The sequence below is a fragment of the Marmota flaviventris genome, chromosome 16 (genome assembly GCF_047511675.1).
Source record: "Marmota flaviventris isolate mMarFla1 chromosome 16, mMarFla1.hap1, whole genome shotgun sequence".
NCBI lineage: Eukaryota > Metazoa > Chordata > Mammalia > Rodentia > Sciuridae > Marmota > Marmota flaviventris.
Genome location: NC_092513.1, coordinates 24,328,470 through 24,356,216, shown reverse-complemented (window position 1 = coordinate 24,356,216; position 27,747 = coordinate 24,328,470). Strand labels below are relative to the sequence as shown.

General features: G+C 47.5%; 1 protein-coding gene across 1 annotated transcript in view; it reads right to left on the bottom strand.

Moving 5' to 3' along the window:
• The window catches only part of Myo5b (myosin VB), a 307,445-nt gene that overhangs the window by 23,591 nt on the left and 256,107 nt on the right, over nt 1–27,747 (bottom strand). Inside the window, exons 23-32 of the mRNA XM_071602835.1 lie at nt 25,544–25,628; nt 24,323–24,471; nt 22,807–22,926; nt 20,290–20,427; nt 16,799–16,864; nt 11,095–11,334; nt 10,212–10,312; nt 4,682–4,759; nt 1,419–1,617; nt 80–173 (exon numbers count right to left, since the gene is read on the bottom strand). Coding sequence (XP_071458936.1) covers nt 80–173; nt 1,419–1,617; nt 4,682–4,759; nt 10,212–10,312; nt 11,095–11,334; nt 16,799–16,864; nt 20,290–20,427; nt 22,807–22,926; nt 24,323–24,471; nt 25,544–25,628 — 1,270 coding nt within the window. The remainder of the gene's footprint in view (nt 1–79; nt 174–1,418; nt 1,618–4,681; nt 4,760–10,211; nt 10,313–11,094; nt 11,335–16,798; nt 16,865–20,289; nt 20,428–22,806; nt 22,927–24,322; nt 24,472–25,543; nt 25,629–27,747) is intronic.

Below are 27,747 nucleotides of genomic sequence, written 5' to 3'. Positions count from 1 at the left end.
CAGGCAGTCCATCCCTCGGCACTGCCAGGCATACCTCTGCTTCACCACTCGCGCCCCCCCCCCCACACACACACTCTACCTTCTAGGTCCTGGACTTTCTTCATGTAAATCTTCAGTTGCTTTTTGAGCTTCCTCTCATTCTTTTCCAGCTTTTCTACCAGTTCTTTAAGGTCCTGAGAGCAGAAGGAAGTAGGATGAGGAACGACTTGAGTCTGGCCCTGGATGAGAGGTTTATTCTTGCTGGAAGCAGAGTGGCCTAGGGATGGCTGTGGGTACTGTCTGAGGAGCCCTGGCTCAGTGCCCTGGCCAGAAAGGCTGCCCCATGCTGGCTACAGTTCCCTGCTCTGGAGCCCAGGAAGCGGGCCATGGGTCGGACTCCATTCTCAGCAACAACAGGGCAAATTCCTCCTGGTTCTGGCTCAAGGGTGCCTTGTGTAATCCCAGGGCTCCCCAGATCACGCCTGCTCAGGTTGCCGAGTCAGCAGCCTGGGCGTCCTGGGGATGGGTGGACGGTGTCCTGGGTAGGAATGGACAGGTAGAGGTCGAGGAATGGGGGTGCTGGGACACTTGGCTGGGAGGTCAGTGAGTTTACCTGGGCCCAGAAGCCAAACAAAGGCAGCAGCTATAGGCCCAACCCCTAGTAACTGTTGCCACTGGAAGCAAGTCCCTCGGGGACCCAGAACAGCAAGCTGTTGTGGAAGGGTTGTGCTGCCACTAACCTCATCTGATTCGGCATGGAAGGCAGAAGGCCCCAGCTCTATCACCATTAGAGCCCAGTCTGGAAACGTTACTTCTATTGACCTATGACGCTCTCGCAGGACAGGGACTCTCTTCCACTTTCCTGGCATCTGCCAGGGCTCCTTCAGTGACTGCCCGCAAGGAGAGCCATCAACTCCCCCTCCTGTCAGGTGGCGAGGGCCATCCCTCACTATACCTGGCCTAGCCTCATCATTTGTCTTGATCCATAGCAGGTGACAGCGGTGATGCTCTGCTAGTTTTGGGACAAGGCCTCAAGAGGCCCCACAGCTGCTGCTTGCATTCCCTGGGAAGCCAGTCGCCATGTAAAGCAGTACACGGAGAGGGAGAGACCACAAGGAGAACTGACGCCCCAGACATGGGAATGAAGCTGTCTTAGATCTTCCGGCTCCAGCTGACACCATGTGGAGCAGAGGCAAGCTGTCCCCAATGAGCTCTGCCAGAATTCCTGATTGACACAACAGTGGCTGCTATTTCTTGGTATTACATCCTCAACCAAGAAAAACAGTTATTTCATTTATCTACCATCAGCAAACTAGGGATTTCCAGAATCTGTTCCCACTACAGGGCTAAGGATGTGAACCTTGTCCATCTAGCCACCCCAATCCTTTTTTCTAGAACATGACTCCCAGAGCTATGATCCACGAGGCATGGCTACTCACCAGATTCTCGTTGGTCAACCGGGATATCTCCTGCTGGACGCCAAATTCCACCTGGGCCTCTGGGGATAGCAGCAGTGTCTGGCAGAAGGTCTGCTGCTGTTTGTCCATCTCCTCCTTCAGGGCCTCCACCTGGGCTTTGAGGTTCTCCACCTGTTCCTCATGCTCCAGGCTCTGGGCCTGCAGCTGTGCCTCCAGCAACCTGCACCAAGGAGAGAAGGACAGGTGACCATGTGGTTGGGGCAGCACCCCAAATGAGGGGCTACATACAAATACAACAAGAGAGCAGCCAAGCACACAGCAGCGGTTGCACATCCCCAACGGGATGTACACAGTGGGGAGACACACACCACGGAGGCCAGCAGGCAAACAGGCTGACCTGTCCTCTCCGATGACAGAAAACCAATGTCAAAAGCACCCTGGGCTTATTAGCCCTTTTCCCTGACCCTGTATTTCATTCTGTGAGTAGTTTGGGATGGAGACACTGCCGTATCTAAGTCAGCATCACAAATTTCTTATAGTAAATACAGCATCTATGTCTTCCCTGAAGTTCACAAGAATGCCCTTGTTAAGATAAAACTCTGATAAAGTAATTACATTATTTTCTCACTTTCCCTAGACTACCCACAAGTTTTAGAAAGGCAAGGGGCTAGTCTGGCCTATTCATCTTCACCATTACTATCTCCACTCTACCCCACGTGCACATTTCTATAACGATTTACCCTTCACCCCCAAAAAACAAAACTAAGACTATCTGCAAGTGTTCTGGGGGAAGTTAAAGATTAGCCAGTGTCTGACAAGCAGACACACCCAGAGATCTGGAGAGGGTTGGGGAAGGCTCGGAGGCCAAGTCTAAAAAGCTCAATCAGGGCCAGTTACCTGGCACTCCTTGGACAGTACCTGCTCCACCCTAACAGAAAGTGAGGGATTCTGGAGGCGCAGCAGCAGCCTTGTCCCCAGGAGCTGGGTGCCAACATGGTGAGGATGCACATCTTCTGGGGCTTCACTACCTGAACCAGCTTCCTGACTCAGTGCAGCCGATTTTGTGTGAAAGAAATGTAGAGGGTGCTGGATGAAAGGGGCTTTGGAAAGCTTCCTGACATGGCCTACACAGGGGAACACTCGCCCCAATCTCTGCCTGGAATGATCAGAGCTAGGCACCGATTCAGGAAGCAGGCTGCATGTTTTTGCAGTCCTGCTGGTCTGGGAGGCAGTAAATGCATAAGAGGGAGGGAAAGATCACACTGCTGACAGAGGTAGATGAGTCAGCTCTATAGCAGCACTGGGTAATATCACCTGGCTCCCAGTGGCTCCTCAATCAAGTAACACGAATGAGGAAATGATTGAGGAATGCACCACAGGCCTATTGCCAAAAGAAAACAGCAATGTGAGGATAGTGGAGGACAGCTTGGTAATAAAATCAACACCTTAGGTGACATGCAATACTTAGATAGCATCCAACATTGGCCAAAATACACTTAATCACTAATAGGTTGTAGATTTAACAAGAGAGTAGAAACACCTGGTTCTAGGATGCTGCCCAGGGATGTGCTTCCTTACCTGTGCTATGTGTCCACCATTCATGTCTGCCCTATGCTCCAAGTGGACTAGGGTGGACTCAGCCCAGAGTGTAGGGTACAGGATTCCTGCCCAAGCATCAAGCTAGCTTCCTAAGTGTGTGGAGAAGCCAAAGGCTGAGAGAGATTCAAGGTCACAGCCAGGGGCCGGGCTGGTTCTACGAGCCAGGACTCCTGACACACAGGCCTGTGGGCTACTTCAACACATTCATCTGCTTATCTGTCACACCACATTTGACCTGCCAACAGAGGCCCAAGGAATGACCAGCTTCACACATGGGTCTCTGTTCCAATACAACATGCTTCTGAGTGGAAGGAATCTGATCATATTGCATAATATAACCATCATAATAACAGAACTAGCAGCTGCTGTTCCTTCTGCTCCACACCAAGGACACACAAAGAGATCCACTTGCAGTCATTTTCCTTATGACCAAGTGTGGCAGGTCATGTTATGATCCACCTGTGAAGAACCTGTCACCAGGCTCACAGGTCATGCAGGGCCATGTTTGAACCCAGTGAAAGGCTGCAGAGTCAGGAGACTCGCTGCCATGACAGAGCTCCACCACATTATCAGCGAAAGAAGGGAGAGGCCACGAGAGGCTAGCAGGAGCTGAGGGCTTGGGGCTCTTCCTCCAGTTCTGCCATCAGGCTGCTGAGGGACCCAGGAATGGCACTCACACCACCTTTGAGCATCCATTTTCTCTAATGGGAAATGAGTCTAATGACCCTTGCCCCATCTCTTGTTGGGAGGTGCAAATGAACAATGTGATGCCACACATCCCTAAAAGCCACACTGGCACGGAGCATGTGACAGACCACCCCATCACGTCATGCCCTTTCTCCAAGTGCTGAACCTTGCTGGCTAAACTCTTCACCCACTGCTGAAGGCTGATGAGTATCAGTTCAGCCTGGAACTAACTGAATTTTCTGCAAAACCAGCAAATTTTCTACATAATCCTCCAAGCTTCAGTTTTGTTCCCCCACAAGGGCCAGGGAAGAGACCAACTCCAAGGCACTTCATCAGCTCCAGGGAGGCCCCAACACCTGGAACAGCCACATGCTGACGGCAGGTCCTGAGGAGCCTTGTGTTAGAAGACCTGGTTCACAAGTCAGGCTGATGTTTTTGGCTGACACTGTAGTTAGGATGGTCAATAAGCAGTGTGGGACTGGGAACCGTCCCCCCCAAACTGGGGAGTGAACCCAGGACTTCACACATGCTAGGCAAACGCTCTACCAAAGAGCTATATACCAAGCCCTTCTTTTGCTGTTTGAGACATAGCAAAAGTTGCCCAGGCCATCTTTCAGCTTATGATCCTCCTGCTTCAGCCTCCTTAGTAGCTGGGGTTACAGGCCTGCACACCAGGCCCGGCTCTCTGCTTTGCTCTTAACAGCTGTCTGCCTGCTGCCACGTACGTACCTCCTAGGTCTCCACCTGTAGAATGTGGGGGTTGGGCTATGTGGTTCCTGAGGCTCAGATGGGCCACCCAGTGCTATCACAAGCAGCCTCCCCTGACCTCATCCATACAGCCTGGACATAAATGATAGGCAGGCAACCCCAGGGACTACTGGCCAGCAGCAACCCCCAACTGTGCCCCCAAGCCCTCGCACGCATTGGGCTGAAACACAAGGAGCAAAGACATGAGCAGGCGTACAAAGCAGACACAGGAAGACAGGAGCACATTTGACCTGGCAACTTGTTTTAAGCCTTGGTAGGCCAAGCCGAGTTCTCCATCTTCATTCAAGTATCCCCAATCCTCAGTCTGGCTAGAAATAAAGGACAGAAACAGAGGTGTCCAGTGTAGAGAGAGAGAGAGGAGCAGGTGGAGATCCCGGGAACCAGAGGTGACCAAGATTTGAAAACAGGAAGAAGGCAAAGCCGGCATGCTCCTCCTCCCCTTCCTCCAGCATTTTGGGGGGCTGTAGACTGCATCTGAGTACCCCAGGTTCCGTTACTGGCTGGGAAGGGGACTCTTGTGCTCTCCTGTGGGGCCCATTGATAATCACAGGAGGGAACATGTTGCCAAAGAGCAGAGGGCCGAGCTTGTTCTGACAGCTCTGTGAACAGCAGCGACCCAGCATCATATCCACCTCGAGCACCCATGGCACTTCCTTCTGTCAGAATCAGTTAAAGGGACAGACACACACAAACAGGGCCAGAAGGAAAGGGCCCTGTGTATGCTTGGGTAGCTGCAGGTGGTGAGCAGGCCCTCACTGCCAGGGAGGATAGGTATGCAGAGCAGCAGGTGAAGCACCAGGAGACCCTGGCCTCGAGCAGGCCAGGGGACTGCAAAACCCGCCTGCTTTTCAAAGCACTTCTGTCACTCCTTAAGGGTGCGAGGGTGTTAAATAGCCTCAACTCCAGCTCTCCTTGTAGAGGCTTATGTGAAGAATAACTAAATCAACTTCACAGGATGAGAACAAAAGGATCTACCACCCCCCTTGGCTTTGACCATGGGTACATTTTCCTGTTACCTAGGGGAAGCAGACATCTGCCTTCCACCTGCAAGCTACTGCTGCCTCAGGTCATGCAGAGTCCACCCAAGGGCAGCAAAGGTGGTTCCTGGAGGGCAGGCCTGTCAGATGCTCCTCACCCATGTACTCCCCGCCCCCACTACTCAGGGCCCTGGGCACGTGGAGATCCTCAAAGGCCAGTGGGACTGGGTGGCAGTGGATGAGCAGGGACCTGCTTCCCCCACCAGGACTCCACCCCATGTGTCCTAGAGAAGCTGCACCCACACTGCCTGATGCAAAGACCAGAACCCTTTCCTAACTCCCGGTGGCAAATCACCCATCCTCAGGTGTTTTTGACTCAGGTCAGTCACCGTCCCAACCCTGCTAGGTTGTGAGGTACATTACAGCCTCCCCCCCACCCCGGAGTTCAGGAGACCCTGCAGCGCTCACGTGGGCTGCTTCTTGCACAGAGCTAGTTACATCTGCACCAGGCCTTCCCTGACAGTCTGAGGACAGGCAGGAAAAACAGTGGTGAGGAAACTGCTGGGGACTCTATGGCTTCCACTCCCTGGGTCAACCCCTCACTATCCGCTTCACAGTAAAGAGAACTAGAACCAAGAAAGTTATCTTGGGGACCCCTTCTATATAGGACTTCTGCCCACAAATATACTGCCACCAATAGCTTGACTAAGGGCTGATCTTTATCGCCTCCCTTAGCAAGGGCCCTTGGGAGCAGGGCTTTCATCCAAGGGCCCACTACAGGCATTCTGGGGGGCTCTGAGGGGGACACATCAGGGCTAAGTGAACTAACACAGGGGTCCCTCTATGCCAGCCATCTCCTTTTCAGCATGAAGAAAGACACCAACCCCTGGTGGGGGTCTCAGGAGCCTCCTGCCTTCCTCTGAAGTTTTTGCTCTAATGCTGGCTGGCCCTCACTGTAGGAAGGGGTACTGGGTCTCAGTCCTTCCACTTCCGCAACTCCCATGATGGCAGCTGCTGTCTGGGGTGGCACATGTGCGCTGCTGAGATATACCTCAAGGAAGTTAGCATTAAACCCATCACCAGCCTCATAGGGACAGAGTTCTGAATTCTGTGACGTGCTACACCCCATGGATGAAGACAAGGAGAGAACCCTGCAGCCCAGACACCAGTGTTCAGAAAACCAGGCACAAAGAAAAATTATAAATCAGCAAACCAAACGGAGAGAGCCCTTTGCTACTATGCGAAAGAGAACCAAATCCCCGAAATCTCCCTACTCCTCACACCCACAGGGGCCATAGCCAGGGAAGGAGCGCCACCTGTTGGTGTGATAGGGAAGAACACAAACAGCCCAGAAACTCATTGTTTTTTAAAATATGTGTTCTTGATGTCAATAAATATCCCTCTCACACACCACATACCAAGAAATAAGCAATGAGCGATTTCCAACTGCAGGAGGCAGTAAGGGATAGTGTTTAGGAAACTGGCTTGAGAGCCTGCTGTGCTGGGGCTCTTTGCCTGTACTCTCTGGGCCTGTTTCTTCATGCATCAGGTGACAGTGGTTCACTGAATGATGTCAAAGGGTTTTTCTAGATCTTTAACTATCATGCACCAGAAAAGGTATAGGAAAATATTTTCCCTCTGTGGCTATCTTAAGAAAATGGACCCACTGCTCTGCCATGGCGAAGGTCCTGCTTCCCGTAGAAGAAAACAGACGTGGTTCCGGCTAGCTCGGAAATGATTTCAGTTTCTACAAAGACCCCTGTATACTCGGTGGATACTTTTATTTCTTCAGTCCACACCATGCTTTCTCTAAGCAGCCCAAGATATTTGCTGAAATCTGAGAAGTGGGAGGCAGCAGCCCACCCCCCAGAATGGAGAAACACCCAGGGCTGCAGGCCTGGCCACCCAAGTGGGCTGTCTACAATAGCTACGGATGTGTACTGAGTCACAGGGAACCACAGGTGTGCTGCTGACTCAGGACCAATGAGACTGTGAGGAAGGGGATGATGGCCTTTGAAGGAAGCCCAGGGTTCCTGGCCAGGAACAGTTAAAGGGAGGCTGCCTGCAGGAGGGGCTGGCAGAACCATGCTCTTCCCACCTCATCTGCCACTCTAAGCAAGACATCGTGCAGCAGCTGAGCTCAAGGCCAACGAGCCCTGACTTCAGGCAAATCTTCAGGAGACTACACACACCCCTGTCCTGGTCTCCACTGTCCTGGACAGACCAGACCCCATGGTGGAGTGTATGAGAACCACCACCCCAGGTGTATGTGGCAGTAATAAAGGTCATGCTAAATGTCTCCTCTTTTCTGGGACCTGACAGTGGAGGGGGCCTGCAAGGCAGGTTCCTGGGACCCAAGGAAAAGTCTACTAATAAATTCTGTAGCCTTGGCAGGGCTTGGCTAGAAGGGGTCAGGAGTCAATGAGCACTCTTCTTGGAGCCAGAACTGAGCTCATGTTCCCAGCTAGCTCTGTGACCTTGAGTGCCCGCCTAAAGGTGGGGCTGGTCCAGCAGCACCAGCAACCCCTCCCCTACCCCACTTCCTTGTCACTCTCCCAGAGACTGCCTGGAGAAGACACTTCCCACACCTTTGCTGGGTTTTCACAACCCCTTTCCCTATAGCTTTCCCTTATGTAAAATGGTAATAATAAGGCTGGTTTCTTAATTTTCAAGATGAAACAAAAGCTGCCCATATTCATGGAATTCCTCCTGCCAGAGCAGACCCCAGTACTGCTTCTCTGACTGGACCTAAAATCCAGGTGAAAGATGTAGATGTAAAGGCCAAAACACAACTCTACAACATTTGAAAGTCAACAAGTTAAGAGGTTCTGAATGTGGAGAGCATGGATTCTCGGAGGAACCATGACTAGGGTAGAGGGATGTCTGTACTCTCTCCAGAAATCAAAGCATAACTCAGTGAAGGAATGTAAAAATCTTCTAGGGACAGGATAACAAAATTCTAAAGGGTCCTGACCTATCCCCCCTGCTACCTGCACACACAAATACAATTTATATGCACACTCTAAACCCTCCATTGGAGGACAGCTGTAGGAAAGGCAAACCAAATCTCTATCCTCAAAGCACCCTGTTTCTGGGCAGCCTGTTGTAACGGGATGCCCTTCCCAGGGGGCACCCTCCTCCCTGGTACCCTGTGCTGGGGGCCTTTCCAGCTCAGTGCTGGGATTTGGTGCAATCATAAGGCTTTTGCGAAGCTGAAGAGGAAGCCAAATTGGAAGAGAGGAACCCACCACAGCCACTTCCATGACACCTGCTGTGACAGGCACTTGGGGACATGGTCTCGGGCTCCCCCCCGCCCCCAAGGCAGCCCCTTTTTTCTGTTTAACTCAGGTTCATGGGCTACGAGTTGCCTGATGACTGCTGGACTTGCTGGGAAGGGAATTATTTTAAGATATAAGCTATTTTTATTTTATCACCATCATTATTGCTATAAAGAAGATAAGTCTGGGGTATTAATCTTCTGGAACACAGGCTGGGGACTGGATCCTTGACAAATGCGGGGATGGATAAAAAGGGGGCTGATAACAGTGTCGGTTCCAAAGAGCAAAGAGACGCCAGGCACGTGGCTGCTGTCCTCGTCCTTCAGTATCACCTGGGCTCTGGCTTCTCATTCATCCTATTTCTTATCTTCCGCAAGATGATTTAAAAATGACGGCATCTTGACTCCAGTTTTAGCACTGAGAGCATCTCCTCCACTCTCCTCTCCCTCCTTTACAGAAAAGAATGACCTCTCTCTCTCGAAATTCATTTCCTTTTCTCCTGGGGCCTGGTACAGCACCTTCACCTTCTGATCACCTGGGCAGCCCTAGTCTAGGAGCTGGACCTTCTGAATTCAATTACAGAGTACCTGTGTGCCCGAACCACTTAACCCTCTGAGCCTCAGTTTCCTTATCTGCAGAAAGAGGGGCTGCATTTAAAGATCTGGAAATCAGGGGCTGGGGTTATAGCTCAGTTGGTAGAGCATTTGTCTACCAAATCTGGCACATGAGACGCACTGGGTTCAATCCTCAGCACCACATTAGAAAAAAAATAAAGGTATTTTAAAAAAACCATTTAAAATCTGGAAGTTAAAGCACTAAGTCTTCAGTGATTGTTACAATCTTGCAAGGAACTTCAAGTCATGCCCACAGTGATTCTGAAGAAACATGTAGTGATCCATAGCTCAACAGGTAACTAGATGAGGTGAGAGAAATCAATCCAGGAAAAACCTGGCTCTGATTTTACAGGTGCCCAAGGGGGTGGCAAAAAAGCACAAGTAACAATGGTTACAATGCTTATTCCAGGGCCACTCAAGTTCTAAGTGCTTTGCAGACTAACCCACCAGTTCTTCTCACACCCAGTGGATGTACTCTGCTATGAGACAATTCACAGATGAGGCACCAAGAGGTCACACAGCAGTCACCAGACAGCAAGTGAAAAGGGGACTCCAGAGCCCACATTCTGGAGCCCTTGGCCACTCCTGGGGGGCCTGTCTGGTGTACTGTCAGCCCCAGCTCCGCTCCCACAAACATGAACCCCTTTTGCCATAAGCCTTGGTTAGCTCACCCTTCAGGAGGGACCAGAGGTTATTCATCAGCTAAACTTGGGGGAAATCTCATTTGGGGTAACAAGGGAGAGGGAGAACATTCTGAATCCACTTTAGTAGTGCCTCAAATAACTCCCCCCATCCCCCGCCCAATGCTGAGCACATGGCCAGTGCCTGAGGACCAGGGCAGGACCCCCCACCCCCGGTCCCAGGTCTAGCTTACAAAGAGGGAGGCCTTACCTGTTTGTCTGGCATACCCCATGATAGGCCTCAATGGCATCTTCCTGGTCCACATGCTTTTCACTGTTAGGCCAACTTGCTCTGGCATTAATGTTTGGCTCCTGGAAGGCCCCACATAAACAAAACACCTTGGATTACAAAACTGCATGGAATGGCTTCATACACAGAGGTTTAAAAACATGCCTCTAGGAAAAGAGAAAGACCTGGAAGATCTCAGATGGTAAGAAGGTGACTTCAAAAGGTCACCTTGCATCTTGGAAGGGTTACAGAATGGCAAGGCCCACCCATGAGACACTGAGTGCTAGCAGTGGGGGAGATGACACGCACAGTGACACTGGAAAGAAAAAACACCCCTTGTCCAGAGGACACGATTAGAGTGTGGCTTGGCGTTGAATCCACCACACTCAGTACAGTCTCCTCACAGGCCACTCCAGCCCCCAGGCCCAGAAGTCACCCAGCATAGGCCATCGAGTCATTCAGATGGCCTCTGTCCCCTTCCTTCCACTCTACATTCTGTCCCAGAAGGTGCAACATTAAGAATACTAAGTGGGACATGGTCACCCTGGGAGGACACAGAAGAGTTCTCTCCACTTCAGAAGTGAAGTAAACAGCAAGGGGCATGAGATGAAAATCACAGCCACCTCAGAGTACCTATCTAATTCTTTCTCATTCCTTGTGAACATCTCATTAACTTCAGGATATTCTAGAAACATCTACATCTGGCTTAGGGCAGTGAGTCCCTTGTGATGCCTTGAGAGGAGACCAGAGTCAGACTCTGCTCTTTCAGACTCAAGACCCCGATGGATAAAGACACATAAGAAAACCCATGTCTATGACCTAGTGTCACCCACATCAAGCCCAACCACGCCTGCCATCTTGTTACCATGCTCTTGCCAGCAAGTCGGCGTTGGTCAGCGTTCACGATCTGGGTCCTGAGGATGAGCACCTCCTCTTTTCGGACCTCCAGCTCCTCGTTGGCCAGCTTGAGCTGGTTCAGCAGGAGGCTGTAGCTGTCAGGGGAGCTGTGGGAGGAGTTGTTCTGTGTGGCTTGGTCAGCTACTGCTTTCCTCAGCTCATTCAGGTCATTCTTCAGCTTTTTGTTCTCCGACTCCAGCTCCTGCCTCTGGAAGACAGCCCAGTGACACTCCCCATTACTGTCTGGATCCAGGGCACTCTCCCCTGTGGGCCTCCTCCTTTCCTGCCTTAACCACTTGCTCTATCTACTGGGGAAGTGAAGAGCCATTTCCCCATTTTAATAGCAAAATGCACGATGAAAGTTCTGACTGGCATCAGCAAGCAATGCTGGGACCTGGATTTGAACTCACAACCCCAAGTTCTCTGTGTAAGGAATGTCACAGTCTCTCTCTAGCATTCCCCAAAGTCGTTCAATATGCTAGTGTTTCCAAGCACATTTGGCTATGACACCCTTCTTTGTTGAAACATTGGACTTTGTTTTTTGCAGTACCAGGGACCAAACCCAGGGCCTCATAAATGCTAAGCAAGTGTTCTACACCTGAGATACACTCCCAGTCCCCCAGTTCATCATTTTAAACATGCTGTTAGTACAGGACTTTCTGAAGCCTTAGTATGCCCATATGCTTTTTGACTTTCCAAGAGGGGATACAGAATGCACGGTTGCCTTAACTTATTTGTCCGGAGCACTCCCCTGGTTTTTCAAGGAATATCATGTGGAGTAATATACTGGAGAACATACCAGCAAAATTGTATTGCCATTTTGATCACTTGGAAAACCAGTAACTCAATGCCAGTGCAGGGAAAACTCCTAGCATACAGTTAAAATCACTGTTGAGACAACTTGGAAATGTGTTTTACATCTTCTAGGTAGTATATTTAACTTTGTGTTTGAGGTTTAAATTTAAAGTCCTATGATCACAAATTGTGGTACAGCTCTGGCAGAGACAGGATTAAAAATTTCTGAGAAAACTAACAAATGTGATAAGTAGATGCTGCCGGTGTGTTTGTTACAGAGCCACAGGATGACAGAACCAGGACACCACCTCTATTTTCCACACGAGGAAGGCGAGTCCAGGGAAGAGAAGGATCACAGCGAGTTTAGACCCTGAGCTGGATGAGGGGCTGGGTCTCTCGTTCGCACCACTCCAACCTACACATGAAGATTTCAGGGGAGATGAGCCACACATGGTGTGATTCTGCAGACACATGTGGGACCCTGGGGGTAAAGTGACCTATGCTTAATATTACTGATGAGTTTATCAGCCCCATGTGAATCTATTAAGTCCAGAGGTCAAAATCCACTCAATGCCCGAGTGGCATTCTCAGAGGTGGCCGAGGGCGATACTCAGGGCATCCTTCATTGCTTGGCAGAGGAACACCAGGCTTGGAGCAGGAGCCCTGGGTTCTTACCCTGGCTCCAGGCTACTCTGTCCAGCCCTGGGCCTTTGCCTCCTCAGGTGTGGCTTAAAGGAGTGACAGCAGATGGTGTCTGAAGTGTTCTCTAGCTCTGATCAGCCAGACGGGCTCAGTGACACTGGCTGTAGGCTAGGTGTCTGTGTGCACTCATCCCATGTCCCTGCTCAGCAGCGAGATCCTGCTGTAGGACAAAGAAGGCCACGTGGGGGAAAGTGCGTCCGCTTTCCCACAAAGATGTCTACCCAGGGGACAGCTGTGAAGTGTCTCTTCACGCCTTCTCCATCCATCCCTGGATGCTCTCCACCTTCACTATTCCCCAGGTCCCTCCCAGCACCTCTGCCCTCTTTGCTGACTGCCATCCTCACACCATTCTTTCTGGTCAAACAGTGTCAAAAAAGTATGTGTTTATTGTGGTTGGAAACACATCACGCGAGATTTGCCATTGACTGTTGTTAGGTACGTGTTTCTGAAACATCAGCATGTTCACATCACTCCACAAACTTTACCTCCTCCATCTCCACATTTTTTTCCCCTTCCCAACTAAAAATGTCCCTATTAAAAACCAACTCCCAGGCTGGGTGCAGTGGTACATGCCTATAATTCCAGGTACTCAGGAAGCTGAGTCACAACTCCAAGTTCAAGGCCTATCTGGATAACATAGTTGAGATCCCATCTCAAGAAAACAAAAAAATTTTTCAGCAACCGCTGTTCGCCCCCTGCCCCTCCCCCTCCCCAGTCCCTGGCAGCCATCACTCTACTTTCTGGCTGAGTTTGACCCCTCTAGGTACCTCACTTGAGTATCATCACACAGTGTGTGTGTGAAGGACATACTTTTGATGAACTTAAACGCCATGCTGTCCCAGCTGGAGGACATGGAGTTCTGTTCCTTTATCCTTCCTTCCCACCACCAATTATTCTCTGCCTTTACATTTGGCACCATGCTTGGTGCTGTGGACACAGAACCCCACTTAGAACCTAATAATTACACTAAAATACAAATCATTATATTGTTTGGAACATGCCATGACACAAGTGAACCAGGGGACAGAGAAGACACCACCTACTGAGTCTTAGGGGTAAAAACAGGTTCCTGGAGGACAGGTGATGCCTAACCTGACAAGTAAAGGACCAGGAGCAGTTAGAAGTGTGGGAAGACTTCCAGGTCCAGGTATAAAGGCTCAACAAAAGGGGAAGCAGGGCTTGCCCAGGAAATGCTGTCCTGAGGAGTGTGCGGGGCCAGGAGGGGGAGGGGTCCGGGAGGTGGAGGGGGCCAGGAGGGGGAGGGCTGTGAAAAGCCAGGGAAGGAGCTGGATTTAGGAAGGGCAGCACCTCAGAGAGGCCTCTTCCATTGCTAGGGGGAGACTAGACATCTAGGCAGAGGCAAGAGCAAGGTTGCAAGGGTGGCAGCAGTGAGGACAGAGTGAGTGCATGTCCCTGAGTTAGGAAGTAGAATCTCAGGACTATCTGGATGTCGGAGGTGAGAGAGAAAAGAACCTGGATGTTTGGGCCACGTTCATGCCCTAAAGGGGTTTTGGAGTTCAGAAAGTCCACAGTGATCCCCATGGTGCAACAGCAGTCAGAATGATGGTTCAAGGATTCTAGATAAAAGGGTAAGCTAGAGATAGACAAGTGTGTTGATAATGACTGACATTTGGGAGGGTACATGGGATGGGGGTTAAAACCATCCAGGAAAACAATGCAGAGGACACCTGAGAGCAGGCCAGGGCTAGGGTGCTGCACACCCCACATTTCCAGGTTCCCCTTTCAGGGTTCCTCTGGCCTGCCCCTGGTCTCTCATCAAGTGGCTGGATTAGACACTGAACCGGGCAGATGAACCTTACTGTACAGAATTTAGGCACCTATTTTTTAAATTTTGTTTTGTTTTACTACATTCCTGGAGAGCACCCCATAGAGGTATTCACCGCAAAGTGAGCCTCAGTTCCCATGGGAAGAGTGCCAGCATTGAAGGCTGCATGATTTCAGTTAAGGGACAAATGTGTTTCTACATAGGATCAATGCCACCCCCACAACCCTGCAACTCCACAATGTTTTAAACCAGTAAAACTGATCCATGTCCTATAAAATAAGCTAAAGTTGTACAACCAGCTCCATGTCAGAGTAGTTGCTTTCTTAATATTCTGAAGAATTCTAGTGGAATAATCATGAATGATCCTGTTTCCTCAAAAAACAAAACACCACCAAAACCTAGTTTCATGATGGTACAACAGTAAAACATGGGAATGATGAACATGGTCAACAATTAGAGAATCAAAGAAAATTGTTATAAAATTTCAACCAACCATGAAAATCATGTTTACATAGATCATGAAAAAAATATCAAGTTACATATATCAGATATCTAAGTAATACATAGAATAAGCATTGGAAAGGAATATTCAAATAATTTTAGAGGCTGCTTTTAAGAGGCAGGGATAGTGTTTTTTGAAAAAATTCTTTTATATTTCCCTGTATTTTTTTCTATGATAAGCAGCCTTACTTTAATAAATTTACAAATAAAATGGAAAGCTGCTGTAGAAAAAGCACATTAAGAAAGAAAACAACCCTACCCCTGTCAGGATTTTAATTAGACCTTTCTTGATTCATGCTCACCAATGGACGAGGCAAAGTTTGAGTGGTAGGTTGAGATGGAAAGGATCTAGGTGCCAACCTGGGCTCTTAGACACCTTATTTTTCTTCTGCAAGCCGAGTCAGCGCTCACCATCTCCTGATCTCAGTCTAGCTCTGGCCGATAGCAGGAAAACCCAGAACTGCAGGTATCCTTGAGCAGGTCTACTTTCTGCCCAGCACACTCCTAGGCCAGAGGCAGTCACAGGTCCTTTTGGCACCTGTCCCATCCCTCAGCTGATACCCAGCTCCAGGGGATAGTGAGCTTCAGCCCCACCTACTCTGACAACATCCATGGCTCACTCTCCTCTGCCTTGTTCACCCTAGACTGGTGGCTATTTAAGGGCATCTCATCTTCCAGCCCAGCCACACCCCCTCAGGCCTCCTTAGACAATGCTCTGCCCCATGTGACCATCCCCAAGGACCTTTGACCAGACCTTATCCCCAATAGTTGGCATACCCAAACCTTGTGCATGGTACCTGAACAATGTGCCTCTGTCCTGAGCTGGGGTTATGTTATGTGTTATAGAAGGATCTGGGGAAATATCTAACATTCTGGTAGTGAGTACCTAGGTTTCAACAAAAATTACTTCTCTTTGAAGGGTCTTCCAAGTGTATCCTCATCTCATACATGTGCTTGTGGGCAGGTTTCTAAGACCCAACTGGAAAACAATCCCCCCAAACCAAGTAAGGATGAACTAAATATAGTAAATACAGAGTAAAATTATTATTCCTTAAGAAAAATTCTCACATGCTACAAGATGAGTGAACCTTGACATTATTAAACTAAGTGAAAAACTGGTCATAAAAAGATGAATGTTGTACGATTCCACTTACATGACATACCTAGAATAGTCCAATTCATAGAGATAGAAAGTAGAATGGTGGTAGTCAAGGGATGAGGAGAGAGGGGAAAGGGGAGTTACTTAATGGAGATGGAATTTCGGTTTTTCAAGATGAAAAGAGTCATAGGGATGGATAGTGGTGAGATGCTTGTATAATATGTGAATATATTTAATATCACTGATCCAGATGCTCAAAAATAGTTGAGATGGTAAATTTTACATTATGTGCACTTTACTATGGTAAATTTGGAAGGAAAAAAAGCCATGGAAATGATTTAGTGATGTTTTCTTGGGCAAAGTGGCTGCCAGCAGTTATCTGAATGGCAGACTGGATAAACTGTCCCATTACCAAGTCTTTGGGGATGGGCCAAGAGCGTGGGGCTCTTCTCATGTCTCTTTCATACCATGGGCCCATTGGTCCTTGCCTGAGGCCTCCACCACTGCACCTTGCTGTCTCCTACCAGGCCAGCCTCTGATACACAGAGTCATCCTCTGCCTTACATCTGCTGGTACAAGTCTGCACTTTCAAAGCAATTTCATTCCAGTGGCCACACTTCAACTGAAACTGTATCAGATAGGCCAGGCACAGATTAGCGTACCTTGGGGTAAATATAAACTTTTCCTTCATTTAAAAAATGAAGACACTAAACTGCGAAAGGAAATTAGAACCTGGTTTTCTTGTCCCAGCTTGTCATTTGTCCTATGCCAGAGGACAGCCAACCTTACCTTCAGACTATTGTAGGCCAGATCTGCATCCTGGTCCAAATCTACATCATTCCTTGGTTGTTCCATCTGTATAGGCAAAGACACAGATAGGTAAGCATGGACCGCAGGGCACACAGTCCACACAAATATTTCTGACCAAAGGCAAAACTTGCTTATCTTGCTTTTGCAAGAATACCTGGCACCTCTTCCTTTCACGAGTGCATTTCCCTCCCACTTACAAAACACAGCTCCACACTCAAGCTACCACGAGGCACTCCATAAATTCCCCCCTCCTGCCTCTACTTCACGTGCATGGTACCCGGAGGCACTCATAATATTGAATTCATATGACACCATGTTATGAGTGTGCTCTCCCAGAGCCTGTGAATATGACCTTATTTGGACATAGGGTTTCTGCAGATACAATCAAGGTAAATGAAGTCATTAGGGGGAGCCCTGTTTCCATAGGACTGGTGCCCTCATAAGAAAAGACAAACATGGAGTAAAGGCAGCTATGGAAAGATGGAAGCAGGAATTGGAGTCACACAGCTGTAAGTCAAGGAGCACCAGGGGTTGCAGGCAATGCTGGAAGTCAAAACACAGCATGGGACAGATTTTCCCCTAGAGCCTTCAGAGCACAGACTTGAATTCTGACTTTTGGACTCTGGAACTATGAAAAACAAACTTCTGTTGTTGCAAGCTATTCAGTCAGTGGTATTTGGTTTCAGAAGCCTTTGGATGCTAATATACATGGTAAAACTTCAGTATCTATTAATGATGTTAATGAGCTATACTTCAGTTATGGGGGTGTGCTCATGTGTATTCTGTTTCAACTAAATTCAAAGTGCCTTGCTTACAGCTACCTCCTCCATGACCCTCCAAAACAGGAAGCAGGACATCTGGCCCACAGGGATGCTCAGTATATGCAGTCTGCCTTCAGGATTCCAAAGCTTTTGGTTGTACACAGTAATGGCTGGAATAAAAAGACTCAGCTGAGCCAAGGAATCCTATAGTTATGTGGCAGTCATTGGACTTGATTTGTCCATGGAGAAAAGGTAGAAACAGCTTCATAAGTGCTTAACTGCTTGGGTTAAATTTCAGTAATGAGTGTTATTCCTGAAGATGAGTCTACAGTTAAAAACTTCCAAATACTTATGGATTACCTACAGTGCTAACAACCCAACGTCCAGGTAAGGCCATCACTAGCTGTGGATGGATCGGATGTGCCCTGAACTTGGAGATGGGCACAGGGCCTGAGCACCTCCTACAGCCCCTGCCACCTATAGTCACTGCATTGCTTCTAGCACTACAACCTGGGGAAAACCCCACCTCTGTCTTGTCCGTCCTGATCACCTGTGGTACAAGGGATGTGACTGGCCAGGACTGACACTACAACTGTTACCCCAGTGAGTAAGCCTGAATTTTATTCTATATAGTACACATTGGCCTCAAGACAACATGGTTTTCAATACATGAGATTTTCAGGAAATGGGGATCACCTCTTCAAACTCAAGGGGCTGTGTACTAAGATGGGCTGTTTCCCAGGGCTCAGTCTTCTGGAATTCCTCTAGTGGCCAAAGAGAAAAACTTTGCCAGGCCTACGGAAAGGAAGCTGAGTAGACGGGAGGTCAAAATAAACTGGCAGCTGGCTCACTGCCACAGAGGACCCACCTTTGCAGAAGCTCAGTTGCTCCCACACCAGGGGTACACACCAGACTTCCCTGCTATTTCTTGCTCAGGAATGACCTCTATGGCTGGGACCTGGGGCCATCCCTCTCCAGAAACAAACAAAAACACCCTGGTAGCTTAGGATTCCTCTGGGAACGAAGGGCAGACTCAGGACCCTGATCTCTACAAGCTCCATCTCAGGGGCTCTAGAGGGATTCCGTACTCTTCCCTGTCCCATGCCTGCCCTTCTTACTAAATGCTGGAAACAAGGACATTCTCCTTTAAAAACCATGCCAAGACACATGACAGCGCTAGGGTGTGAGCCTATCATTCCAATGCTTGCTCAGTGAGATGTTTCAAGGAAAGAGATACCCTTTTACTTGGTATCAATGACATACAAATTTGAGGCCAGAAACTTCTGTCAGGCATTGTCTGGTGTCATCTGCGTAGCTTTTCATGTATAGATGGTCTCTGATTATGATAGCCGACTTATAATCTTTCAAGTTTACGATGGTATTAAAGCAATGTGTGTTCAGCAAAATGTGTATTTCAAATTTTGAATTTGGATCATCTCTCATGCAAGTGATCACCAGCTACTCTCTGGTGACACTGGGCTGGGCAGCATGCCACAGTTCCCGGTCAGCCCCACGATCATGAGGGGAAACAACCAAGGCTCTACAGTGGACCTTGTTGCCAAGTTCCGGTATTTGGCAGGTCAGCTGTATTTGACCCATTTTCAACTGATGATTTTATTGGGACGTAACTCGGTAACCCATGCCGAGTCCAGGGGCGTCTGCACAGTATCTGATTTGCACCTACCTGTCAAGGTGGCATCCCTTATGATCGAAGGAGTCATTTATAAACCTAATCCTTTCTCCATTCTGAATCTAAGCCCATCTGAGAGATCTAAATCCATCAGCGAGATTTACCTCTCCACTTACTGCTGAGTAAAACAAAACGCCCAAGAATTTGATAGCAATAGAGATTTGAGTGAATGCCACATTTGAATGGAAAGGGAAGACCATGCAGTCAGCTAATGGTATGACCCAGGTGAGAGGTGGATTTCTGTCTCTCAAAAAAATGGTGTGTATGTCCCCAAAGAGATAAAAAGTGGCCCTTACCTCCTGCTGCTGTTGCCACAGCACCAACCTGCTTGTTCTCACTCTGCCTTCCTGTGAGCGCCACCAAGATGATCACCTACTGTCCACCAATCTATTTCTGCTACTCCCAAACTAGATTTTGAAATCCTCCATGGCTGAGGACTGCTGACATTTTCATCTCCTCTTGAACACACACTTTGTGTACCCTCCATGAGCCTGGTGCTGGCACACTTCTGGGGATAGCACAGGCACCTAATAGGTCCTCCAGAGAATGATTACTTCTTGGCCACGAAATTTCAAATAACATCAAGACTAAAGAGGCTGATGATGATCAGGACTATGGCAAAGGTACAGCCACGGCCACTGAAGGGCGAGTGACTGTGCCTCTGGGCTGCCCTGACTAGGTGGCTGAGCTCAAGCCCATGCCAGATCCAGGTATGAAAAGGCAACTGGCTTTCTCTGACAAAATTTGACTTTTATATGTAATTTCACAGCATTTTTGTAAGTGGCACAAAATGCCAGATCCCCCTGCAGCTTCCCAGTGGAAAGCCTTTGCCCTGGGGACCCTGGGGTAGTGCATCCTGCCCAGCTGGGTGGCATGGGCACTGGTAGAGGAGACTCAGTGTGACTCCAGCACAGAGGGAATGTACCCTGAAACTCAGCCCCGACATGATCCCACAGGGTCACACCTGCCACCTGAGCTCTGGTAGGTGTGAGGTGGGTCGCACTAGTCCTGCCACACACCTGGACTTTCTTGCTGTCCTGCTCCCTCTTCTCCAGCTGCACCTGCAGCTTCTTCCTCTCCTGCTCAAGCTCCCGCACCCTCTTCTGCAGCTTCAGGAACACCGTCATGTCCATGGCTGCCTTCTCCACGCCAATTTCCTGTAAAGGAAGAAGGGAGCAAGGAAAAGAGGCTTTCAGGGCCCAAGCGCCTTCGGGAGCACACAGCACCTATCAGCCACCTGTCTCCTTGCTCCTCCCAAACATCAATTGTGCCTGAAATACAAAGTCGACGCCAACCAACCGGCATTGCTCATATCACAGTTGGTGCTCCAGGCTCATTTTCTGTCTAGATTAACGTCCGAGTCTCAGCCATTTACATTTCTCCTGTGTTGGCCACTTAAAATGACCAATCCCATATTTTAAGAACAAATAGATAGAGATACATTCATTTTCTTTGGAAGCTAAAAGAGTTCACTCCTGGAAAGTGAACCATAAAACTCAGGATATCATGCTTCCTGATGAAGAATCGATGTCTTTACTAATCATTGTAAATATGCTGTCGGCCACCACTGGATTGCATCTTGAAATGGAACCAACACGTCGTTTAGGTTGTGGATGATTGAGCCAGAGCATATAAATGCATTGGTGCAGATATGAAGAAATGCTAGGTGGGGTTGGTTGATACCAATGGTTACTATTATTAGTCCTAGTTGACTAAGTAGAAAATGAGACTTTTTTTTTTTTTTTAAACATCATTTTGGGTTAGAGAACAGATGGCAGTAAATAGGGTAGCCCAGTTTGGGCCTTAGCTATCATGAATTCAGACATTTTAAGACTACTTTTGCATATTATTTTTATTAGAACTAGGGCTTTTTATTAGCTTAGTAGAGACTTAAAGAACTCTGCAAACACCAACCCTGCCTGTTTACCAAAAACATCACCTCTAGCATAAACAGTATTAGAGGCACTGCCTGCCCAGTAACATGTTTAATGGCCATGGTATCCTGACCATGCAAAGGTAGCATAATCACTTGTTCCTTAAATAGGGATGGTATGAATGGCTTAACGGGGTTTTAACTGTCTCTTACTTTCAGTAAAATTAATCTTTCTGAGAAGAGGCAGGAATAAACAAAGAAGATGAGAAGACCCTATGGAGCTTAAAATTTCATAGCCAAAGCATCCCCAGTAATACCCAAGGATTGCATCTTGAAATGGAGCCCTGCCATGGAACTCAAAAAGATCTTAAAGCATCAATTTCCTAGATTTTTTTCCCCTGTCAGATTCATGCCTAGATTTGCCCTCTAGGGTTCTGTTATGTGTAGGTTTGTGTGTACAGACATGTGACTGGGTAATGTGTATGAATACAGACTGTTTTTAAGTACACATATGTGAATGCATGACAATATGATCTGGTTCCACCCTCATTTAATAAGCGCTCTATGCTTAGCTGTCACTGGATAGGTCTTGCTTCCTTGGAGAATGCAGACCTGGGGATGGCAGTGCTTCTGTGTGGAAACAGGCAAACACAAACTGGGCAGTGCACCAGCAGCTCAGTCCAAATGGAACTCCCAGTGACCTAGACAGAGAGCCCCCCAAGAGCAAAGCCAATGGCCTTAAGCCAGCATTTATTAAAGGCTCACCAAGTGCACATAGCAAGCTCCGCAGAACTGTACAACAGCCAGAAGACTTTCTGCTGAGGATCTCTTCCCTCCCTCCACCCTCTATTCCATTGTTTTCTGTCTTTATCAACTTTCACTTTTCTTCATAACACTTAGTGGTACCTGAAATTATATCGCACATTTTTTCTTTTCACTATTTACTGTCTAACTCTCCACTAGATAAGCTCCATGAGGGCAGAGGCCTTCTCTGGCTTGTTACTATTTTTTTATATCCACATGACACAGACATGCTGGAAACACACTTAGTTGTAACAGTCTCTTTCCCAAGTCTACCTCCACCTGCTTTATATTATCTTCCTACTAGGGGAATCAATATGCCTATACATCTTTGATAGAATGAAACACACAACACATATTGTATGGTATTTGACTTCAAGATGGCAAGAGCTATTATCAGCACAAAGAGACACCCCTGCACATTTCTGTTTCACACACTATTCTTGAGTTACCCAGCTTCCAAGTTGGAGGGGAGAATTCTGTGTTGTACTTATTCATATTACCATATGCACTGTTACTAAATGGGAGGGGTAATAAACTGTACCTGTTTTAATCACTTTGCCTTCTTAAGTGAGTCATTTTAGCCCTCTGCCCCAGTTTTGTTAGGGGAACCAGGGATCTACCTTCCTCCCTTCCTTCTGTATAGTGAGTTAGGGAAGTTCAGGCTGCTCAGCACGGAAAATGTTAGCCCCGAGCTGAGTGTGATCTGTAAGTCCACTGCAGTCCCAGTCAGTGATCCTGCTTCTCCAGGACTAGCCCCAGTGCACTCTGGTCACCACCAACAGCTGGTCTGTTAGGCAGCACCACAGGTAATAAACACTCACTCTGGGGTGGGGGAGCCACCAAGAACCCTCTCACCTACCTCCACCTGCTGGAGGGCATCCTCAGTGTCTCCGATCTCAGATGTGGATATGGAGGGGTAATTGGAGTCAGATTCCAAGCTACTCTGGTTTGATGGGTTCCGCCTATGACCTGGGGTTTGCTGTTCAGAAAGAGAGATGCAACATGTCATAATGAACTCATTTATTAGTAAGAACTAACTTAAGAAGCAGCACGCCTTGGATTTGCTCCTGCTTCATTTGTCAGCACGAATAGGTATCACAGTTTCTCAAAACGATGGCTAAATAGAGCTATTCCCACAAAAGACCTCACCTGTAGTTCTTAGTCATCCACCTAGCTAGCCATCAACGTGACAGAAGACAGCGTGGCTCTGCAGGAAGGATTGTGTTCCTTGGTCTCTCAATGGCAGGCAAACCCACAATGCCAAGGCCTATTTCTCTGAACAATCCTTGGGGAACGACTCGTCATTCCCAGTCTTGTCCTCAAAATATGTAAAGGGTCCCACACCCAGGCTGTCTCTTAAAAAGAACACTCAGGAAGCTGAGGCAGGAGGATCACAGATTCAAGGTCAGCCTGGTCAACTTAGCAAGAACTTGTCTCGAAATAAATAAAAAGGGCTGGGGGAAGGCTGCCCCAAACAATCCCTCCCTTCAACTGGCGCACCAGTCTTGTTTATGGTGGAGCATATCAGAATAGAAGCAATCAAAAATAGATTTACCATTTATACAGCTCATTTAAAAATATATTTGGGTTTATTTTTTGGCATCTGCTTTGGATTTCATAGTGAAAAGTGAGCTTAGAGGAAGACTGCAGATTTCTATATAAGTTCCTATTCAGCTTCTCTTCCTGGCTTCTACACAATTAACTCTTTTGGTCTTGAGATGCATGTCTTGAGGGAATGTTTATATGGGGTAAAGAATGATGAATCCTGAAATATGAAAATGCTTCACATACCCTGTTTTTCATGAGATAGGAGGCATGAGCAGGCCCATGGGCTTCTCTGCTACACATACTATTACACACTTCAGTGTAGCCGAGTTAAAGCCCCGACACCATTACTGTGTCAACATAGGAGTCTTCCTAGAACAAGAAACAGGAGCCATCACACAATACTTGATGGGGATTTTTTTTTTTTTGTACTGGGGATTGAACCCACCACTGAGCTACATTCCCAGGACCCCATCACCTGCACTTTAAAATTTTGGGACAGGGTCTCACTGAGATGCTGAGATTGACCTTGAACTTGTGATCCTCTTGCCTTAGCCTTCCGAGTCACTGGCAGTATAGTCATGTGCCATAGCACCTAGCTCAGCTCCTGAGATCTTTACAAAACCTTGACCCTGGAAAAAGAGCATCCTCAGGAAGGAACCTCCCAGCTCAGTTCCTCCCATGCATGCAAGTACAGACACCAGGGGTCTGCTGTGTGCGTACATGCGTACTGAGCATCACGGTGGGTCAGGTGCACCAGGGCAAGGGCCATAAGGCCAGGTTGGAAAGGGGAGACAGAGGGGCCAGCATTGCAGAACTGCCCTCCTTGCCTTTAGAATGGTCACCTCATCCCGCAGGTTGTCGTATCTCTGCTCCAACCGGGAATATTCCTTCACCAGGTTCTGGTACCGGGAACGCTCCTCCTCCAGCTCTTTCTTCATCAGAAGGTTCTCCTTCACGGAGTTTTGTGCAAATTCATCTGTAATGAAGGCACACTGAGCTGCAGTGCTGCCATCTGAGTGGACCCCCCTTACACGCATTGTCGCCTGCTTTCTATTGTCAAGAGGCAGCCGAGCGCGAGCTCATCACCTGATGGCCTGCGCAACTCCTCACCTACTGCAAAGCAGGGGAAGCTCATCACTCTGGCCTAAGTCTTCAGAAAAGGGAGAAGAAACAACTCTGCCCTGGAGGTGGGGCGGGAGGAGCCTGGATAATCCACCTGCCTCTCAGTGACAACTGCCAGCAACTGAGGGCAGCATTCCTGGCAGAACCGAAGCTGCTTCCCAGCTCCTTCTCTATTCCTGATTTTTTAGGTTCTGGAGTGCAGGAGGTTGGAGGAGATTAAGCCAAAAGTGAGGCTGGGGAAGGAGGAAAGTCAAAGAAGCAACACAGATGGGCTTTTGTCCTGGCCAAGCTTGATACAGCAAGGGAAGCTTTTTAAGGGGAAATTGACAAACCATGTTACAATATTTTATGCCGGATGGCACTGTGAGGTCATGTGGTTCGGCTGCCTGGTGATATGGATGAGGAATCTGAGGATGGGGGCCGGGGACTGGGTCACACAGATCTGGGGACAGAACTGGAGTCCATAGGCTCCCTTTGCCCCTCCATAGCCAAGTGGATGGCAGTCCAGGAGCTGGTGGGTGCTTGAGGTTGACCTGGGGTCTAATCCAAGACCTCTGCTTGAGCAGCCATTAACAGATGACTCACTAGATAACAGAAACAGGTACTGTGGATGCTGAAGGTAGATGTTAACAGCACAAGGGCGCTCACTGCAAGCTCCAGCCTTAGCCCTTCACCTGTGCATCTTCCTCCTGTGAGCTCTGTCCTCTGACCAGTTTGCATAGAAATAAATCCAGAAGCTGCCCAAGGCCACACAGCAGAGGCTGCTTGGCATCGCTCTCTTCAAACAGAATGTCACAGCATGAACTTAGAGATCACCCCACCCCCATTCAAGCCCTTCCTCCACTGCAGTGTCTAGGAGTCTTTGGGGGAAAACCAGAGAGGAAGAGATTAAAATCCAAACAAAACTCAAGGGCTTTGGGCCTTACCTTTAGATTGGCACAGAATTTGGTTATTCAGCTGTTCTTTCTCATCTTTCAGGAGAGCATTTTCTTGCTCCAGGTCTGCAACTCTCTGAAAGAACAGGAAAAAATGATCCCTCGTGTATTTATAATAGCATCAAAAATAGTTAGGAAAAAGCTCAAGTGTTATGAAACTGTAAATTACTATTGAAAAAAATTATAGATCTAAATAAACTGAAAAACCTGGAGGTAATGGATTAAAAGACAATATTGTTAAGATAGTAACACTCCTCGAATTTATTTACAAATGCAACATAAGGATCAAGATCCCAGCTGGCTTCTTTGCAGAAATTAACAAGCTGACCCTAAAATTCATATGGAAAATCTACAGAATAGACAAAATACCTTGAAAAAGAAAGACAAAGCTATAGGAATTCCACTTCTAAATTTTAAAACTTACTATAATATATGGTACTCAGGAGTGTGGTGCTGGCATAAGGAAAGACATGCAGGTCAATGACATACAACTGTCACAGTGACGTTGACAGTCAATTGATTTTTGACAAGAGTGCCAAAACAATTCTATTAGGGAATGAATAGTCTGTTCATTAAATGGTACAAGGGAAAATGGATATCTATACTTGCAAATGAATGATGTTGGACCACTATCTCACCACATACAGAAATTGACTCAAAGACAAACGAGATAAAACTGTAAATCTCTTAAAACATAGGGAGCAAGTCATTGTGACCTTGGATCAGGCAAGGTTTTCTTAGATACAACACCAAAACCATCAAAAGAAAAAGAGTAAATTGGAGTGTCAAAATTTATGTGCACCCTAAACATCAAGACAGTGAAAAGATGGGAGAAAACATTTGCAAATCCTATATCCGATATAGGACTCGTGCCATGAACATATAAAGAACACTTGGAGCTTAACAATAAAAAGACAAACCGGTATAAAAATTGGGCAAAGGACTGGAACACACATTTCTACATATTTGATCTTAGCTAGAAGGCTGAGAAGTGGTGACACTTCTCCAAAGACTTACAAATGGCCAACAGCAACTGAAAAGATCTCATTGTCATTAGGGAAATGCAAACCAAACCCACAATGTGATGCTACTTCACACGCTAGGATGGCTATACTATGACTTGCTCCCTATGTTTTAAAAGTTTTACAGTTTTATCTTGTTTGTCTTTGAGTCAATTTCTATACAGTAATAAGAATTGGTAAGGATGTGAAGCAATCAGAACCCTTGTACTTCTGGAGGGAATTTAAAAGTATAGCAGTTTTGGAAAAATAGTCTGGCACTTCCTCAAGGTTAAATAGTTGTCACATGACCTAGAAATTCCACTCCTAAGTATAACTCCAAAAGAAAGAAAAACTTACCCCACGTGAAAACTTGCAAAGATTTTTAGAGCAACATTCATAAGAGTGTAAATAACCCCAAAGTTCACCAACTAATGAACAAAACATGGTCGATCCATACAATGAAATTATTTAGTAATAAAAAAGAATGAAGTATTGCATCTATACTAAGTAAAAGATGCCAGTCACAAAAAGACCACATATGGCATGATTCTGCTTATATGAAATGTCCAGAAGAGGCAAATCTACAGAGACAAGTAGGTTAGGGATTGACTAGGATGGGGGTGGGGGGTCTGGGGGAAATGGAATGTGCTTGCTAATGGCCCTTTGTGGTGATGAAAATGTTCTAAAATTACTATAGAAATGATTGTGAAAAATCATTATAGTGATGGTTATAAAACTGTGAATTTATTTAAAACCAATGAATTATACACCTGAAATAAAACAAAAGAATCATTTCACAAACCAACCAACCTATTAAGCACAGTATACTCTGCTGAGGGACACATCCAGGACCCTTCTCTCTCTCTCTCTGGTATAGATCATTTCCAGCTACTTTCCAGAGGACTCTTCCTCATCTGTGTAGAAAGTGTGTCAAAAATAACATCCTCAGGACAATAATGCTTAATTACTAGCACCTGCCCAGTGGGAGAGCTGGTGACCTCCTGGGACAGCAACCTTGGCGATGACTGACAGCAGAGTGGAGTGGAGATGACCATCCCGACCTCTGAGGACCTACCCACTCCCACCAGGGAAACACCTCCCAGCTCTTCCCTTCCACTCTAGGCTTTTAAAAAAAAATAAATAAATAAACTCGAGGAACCAAGAGGTGAGTGACAAGAAAAGCTACTACACCCT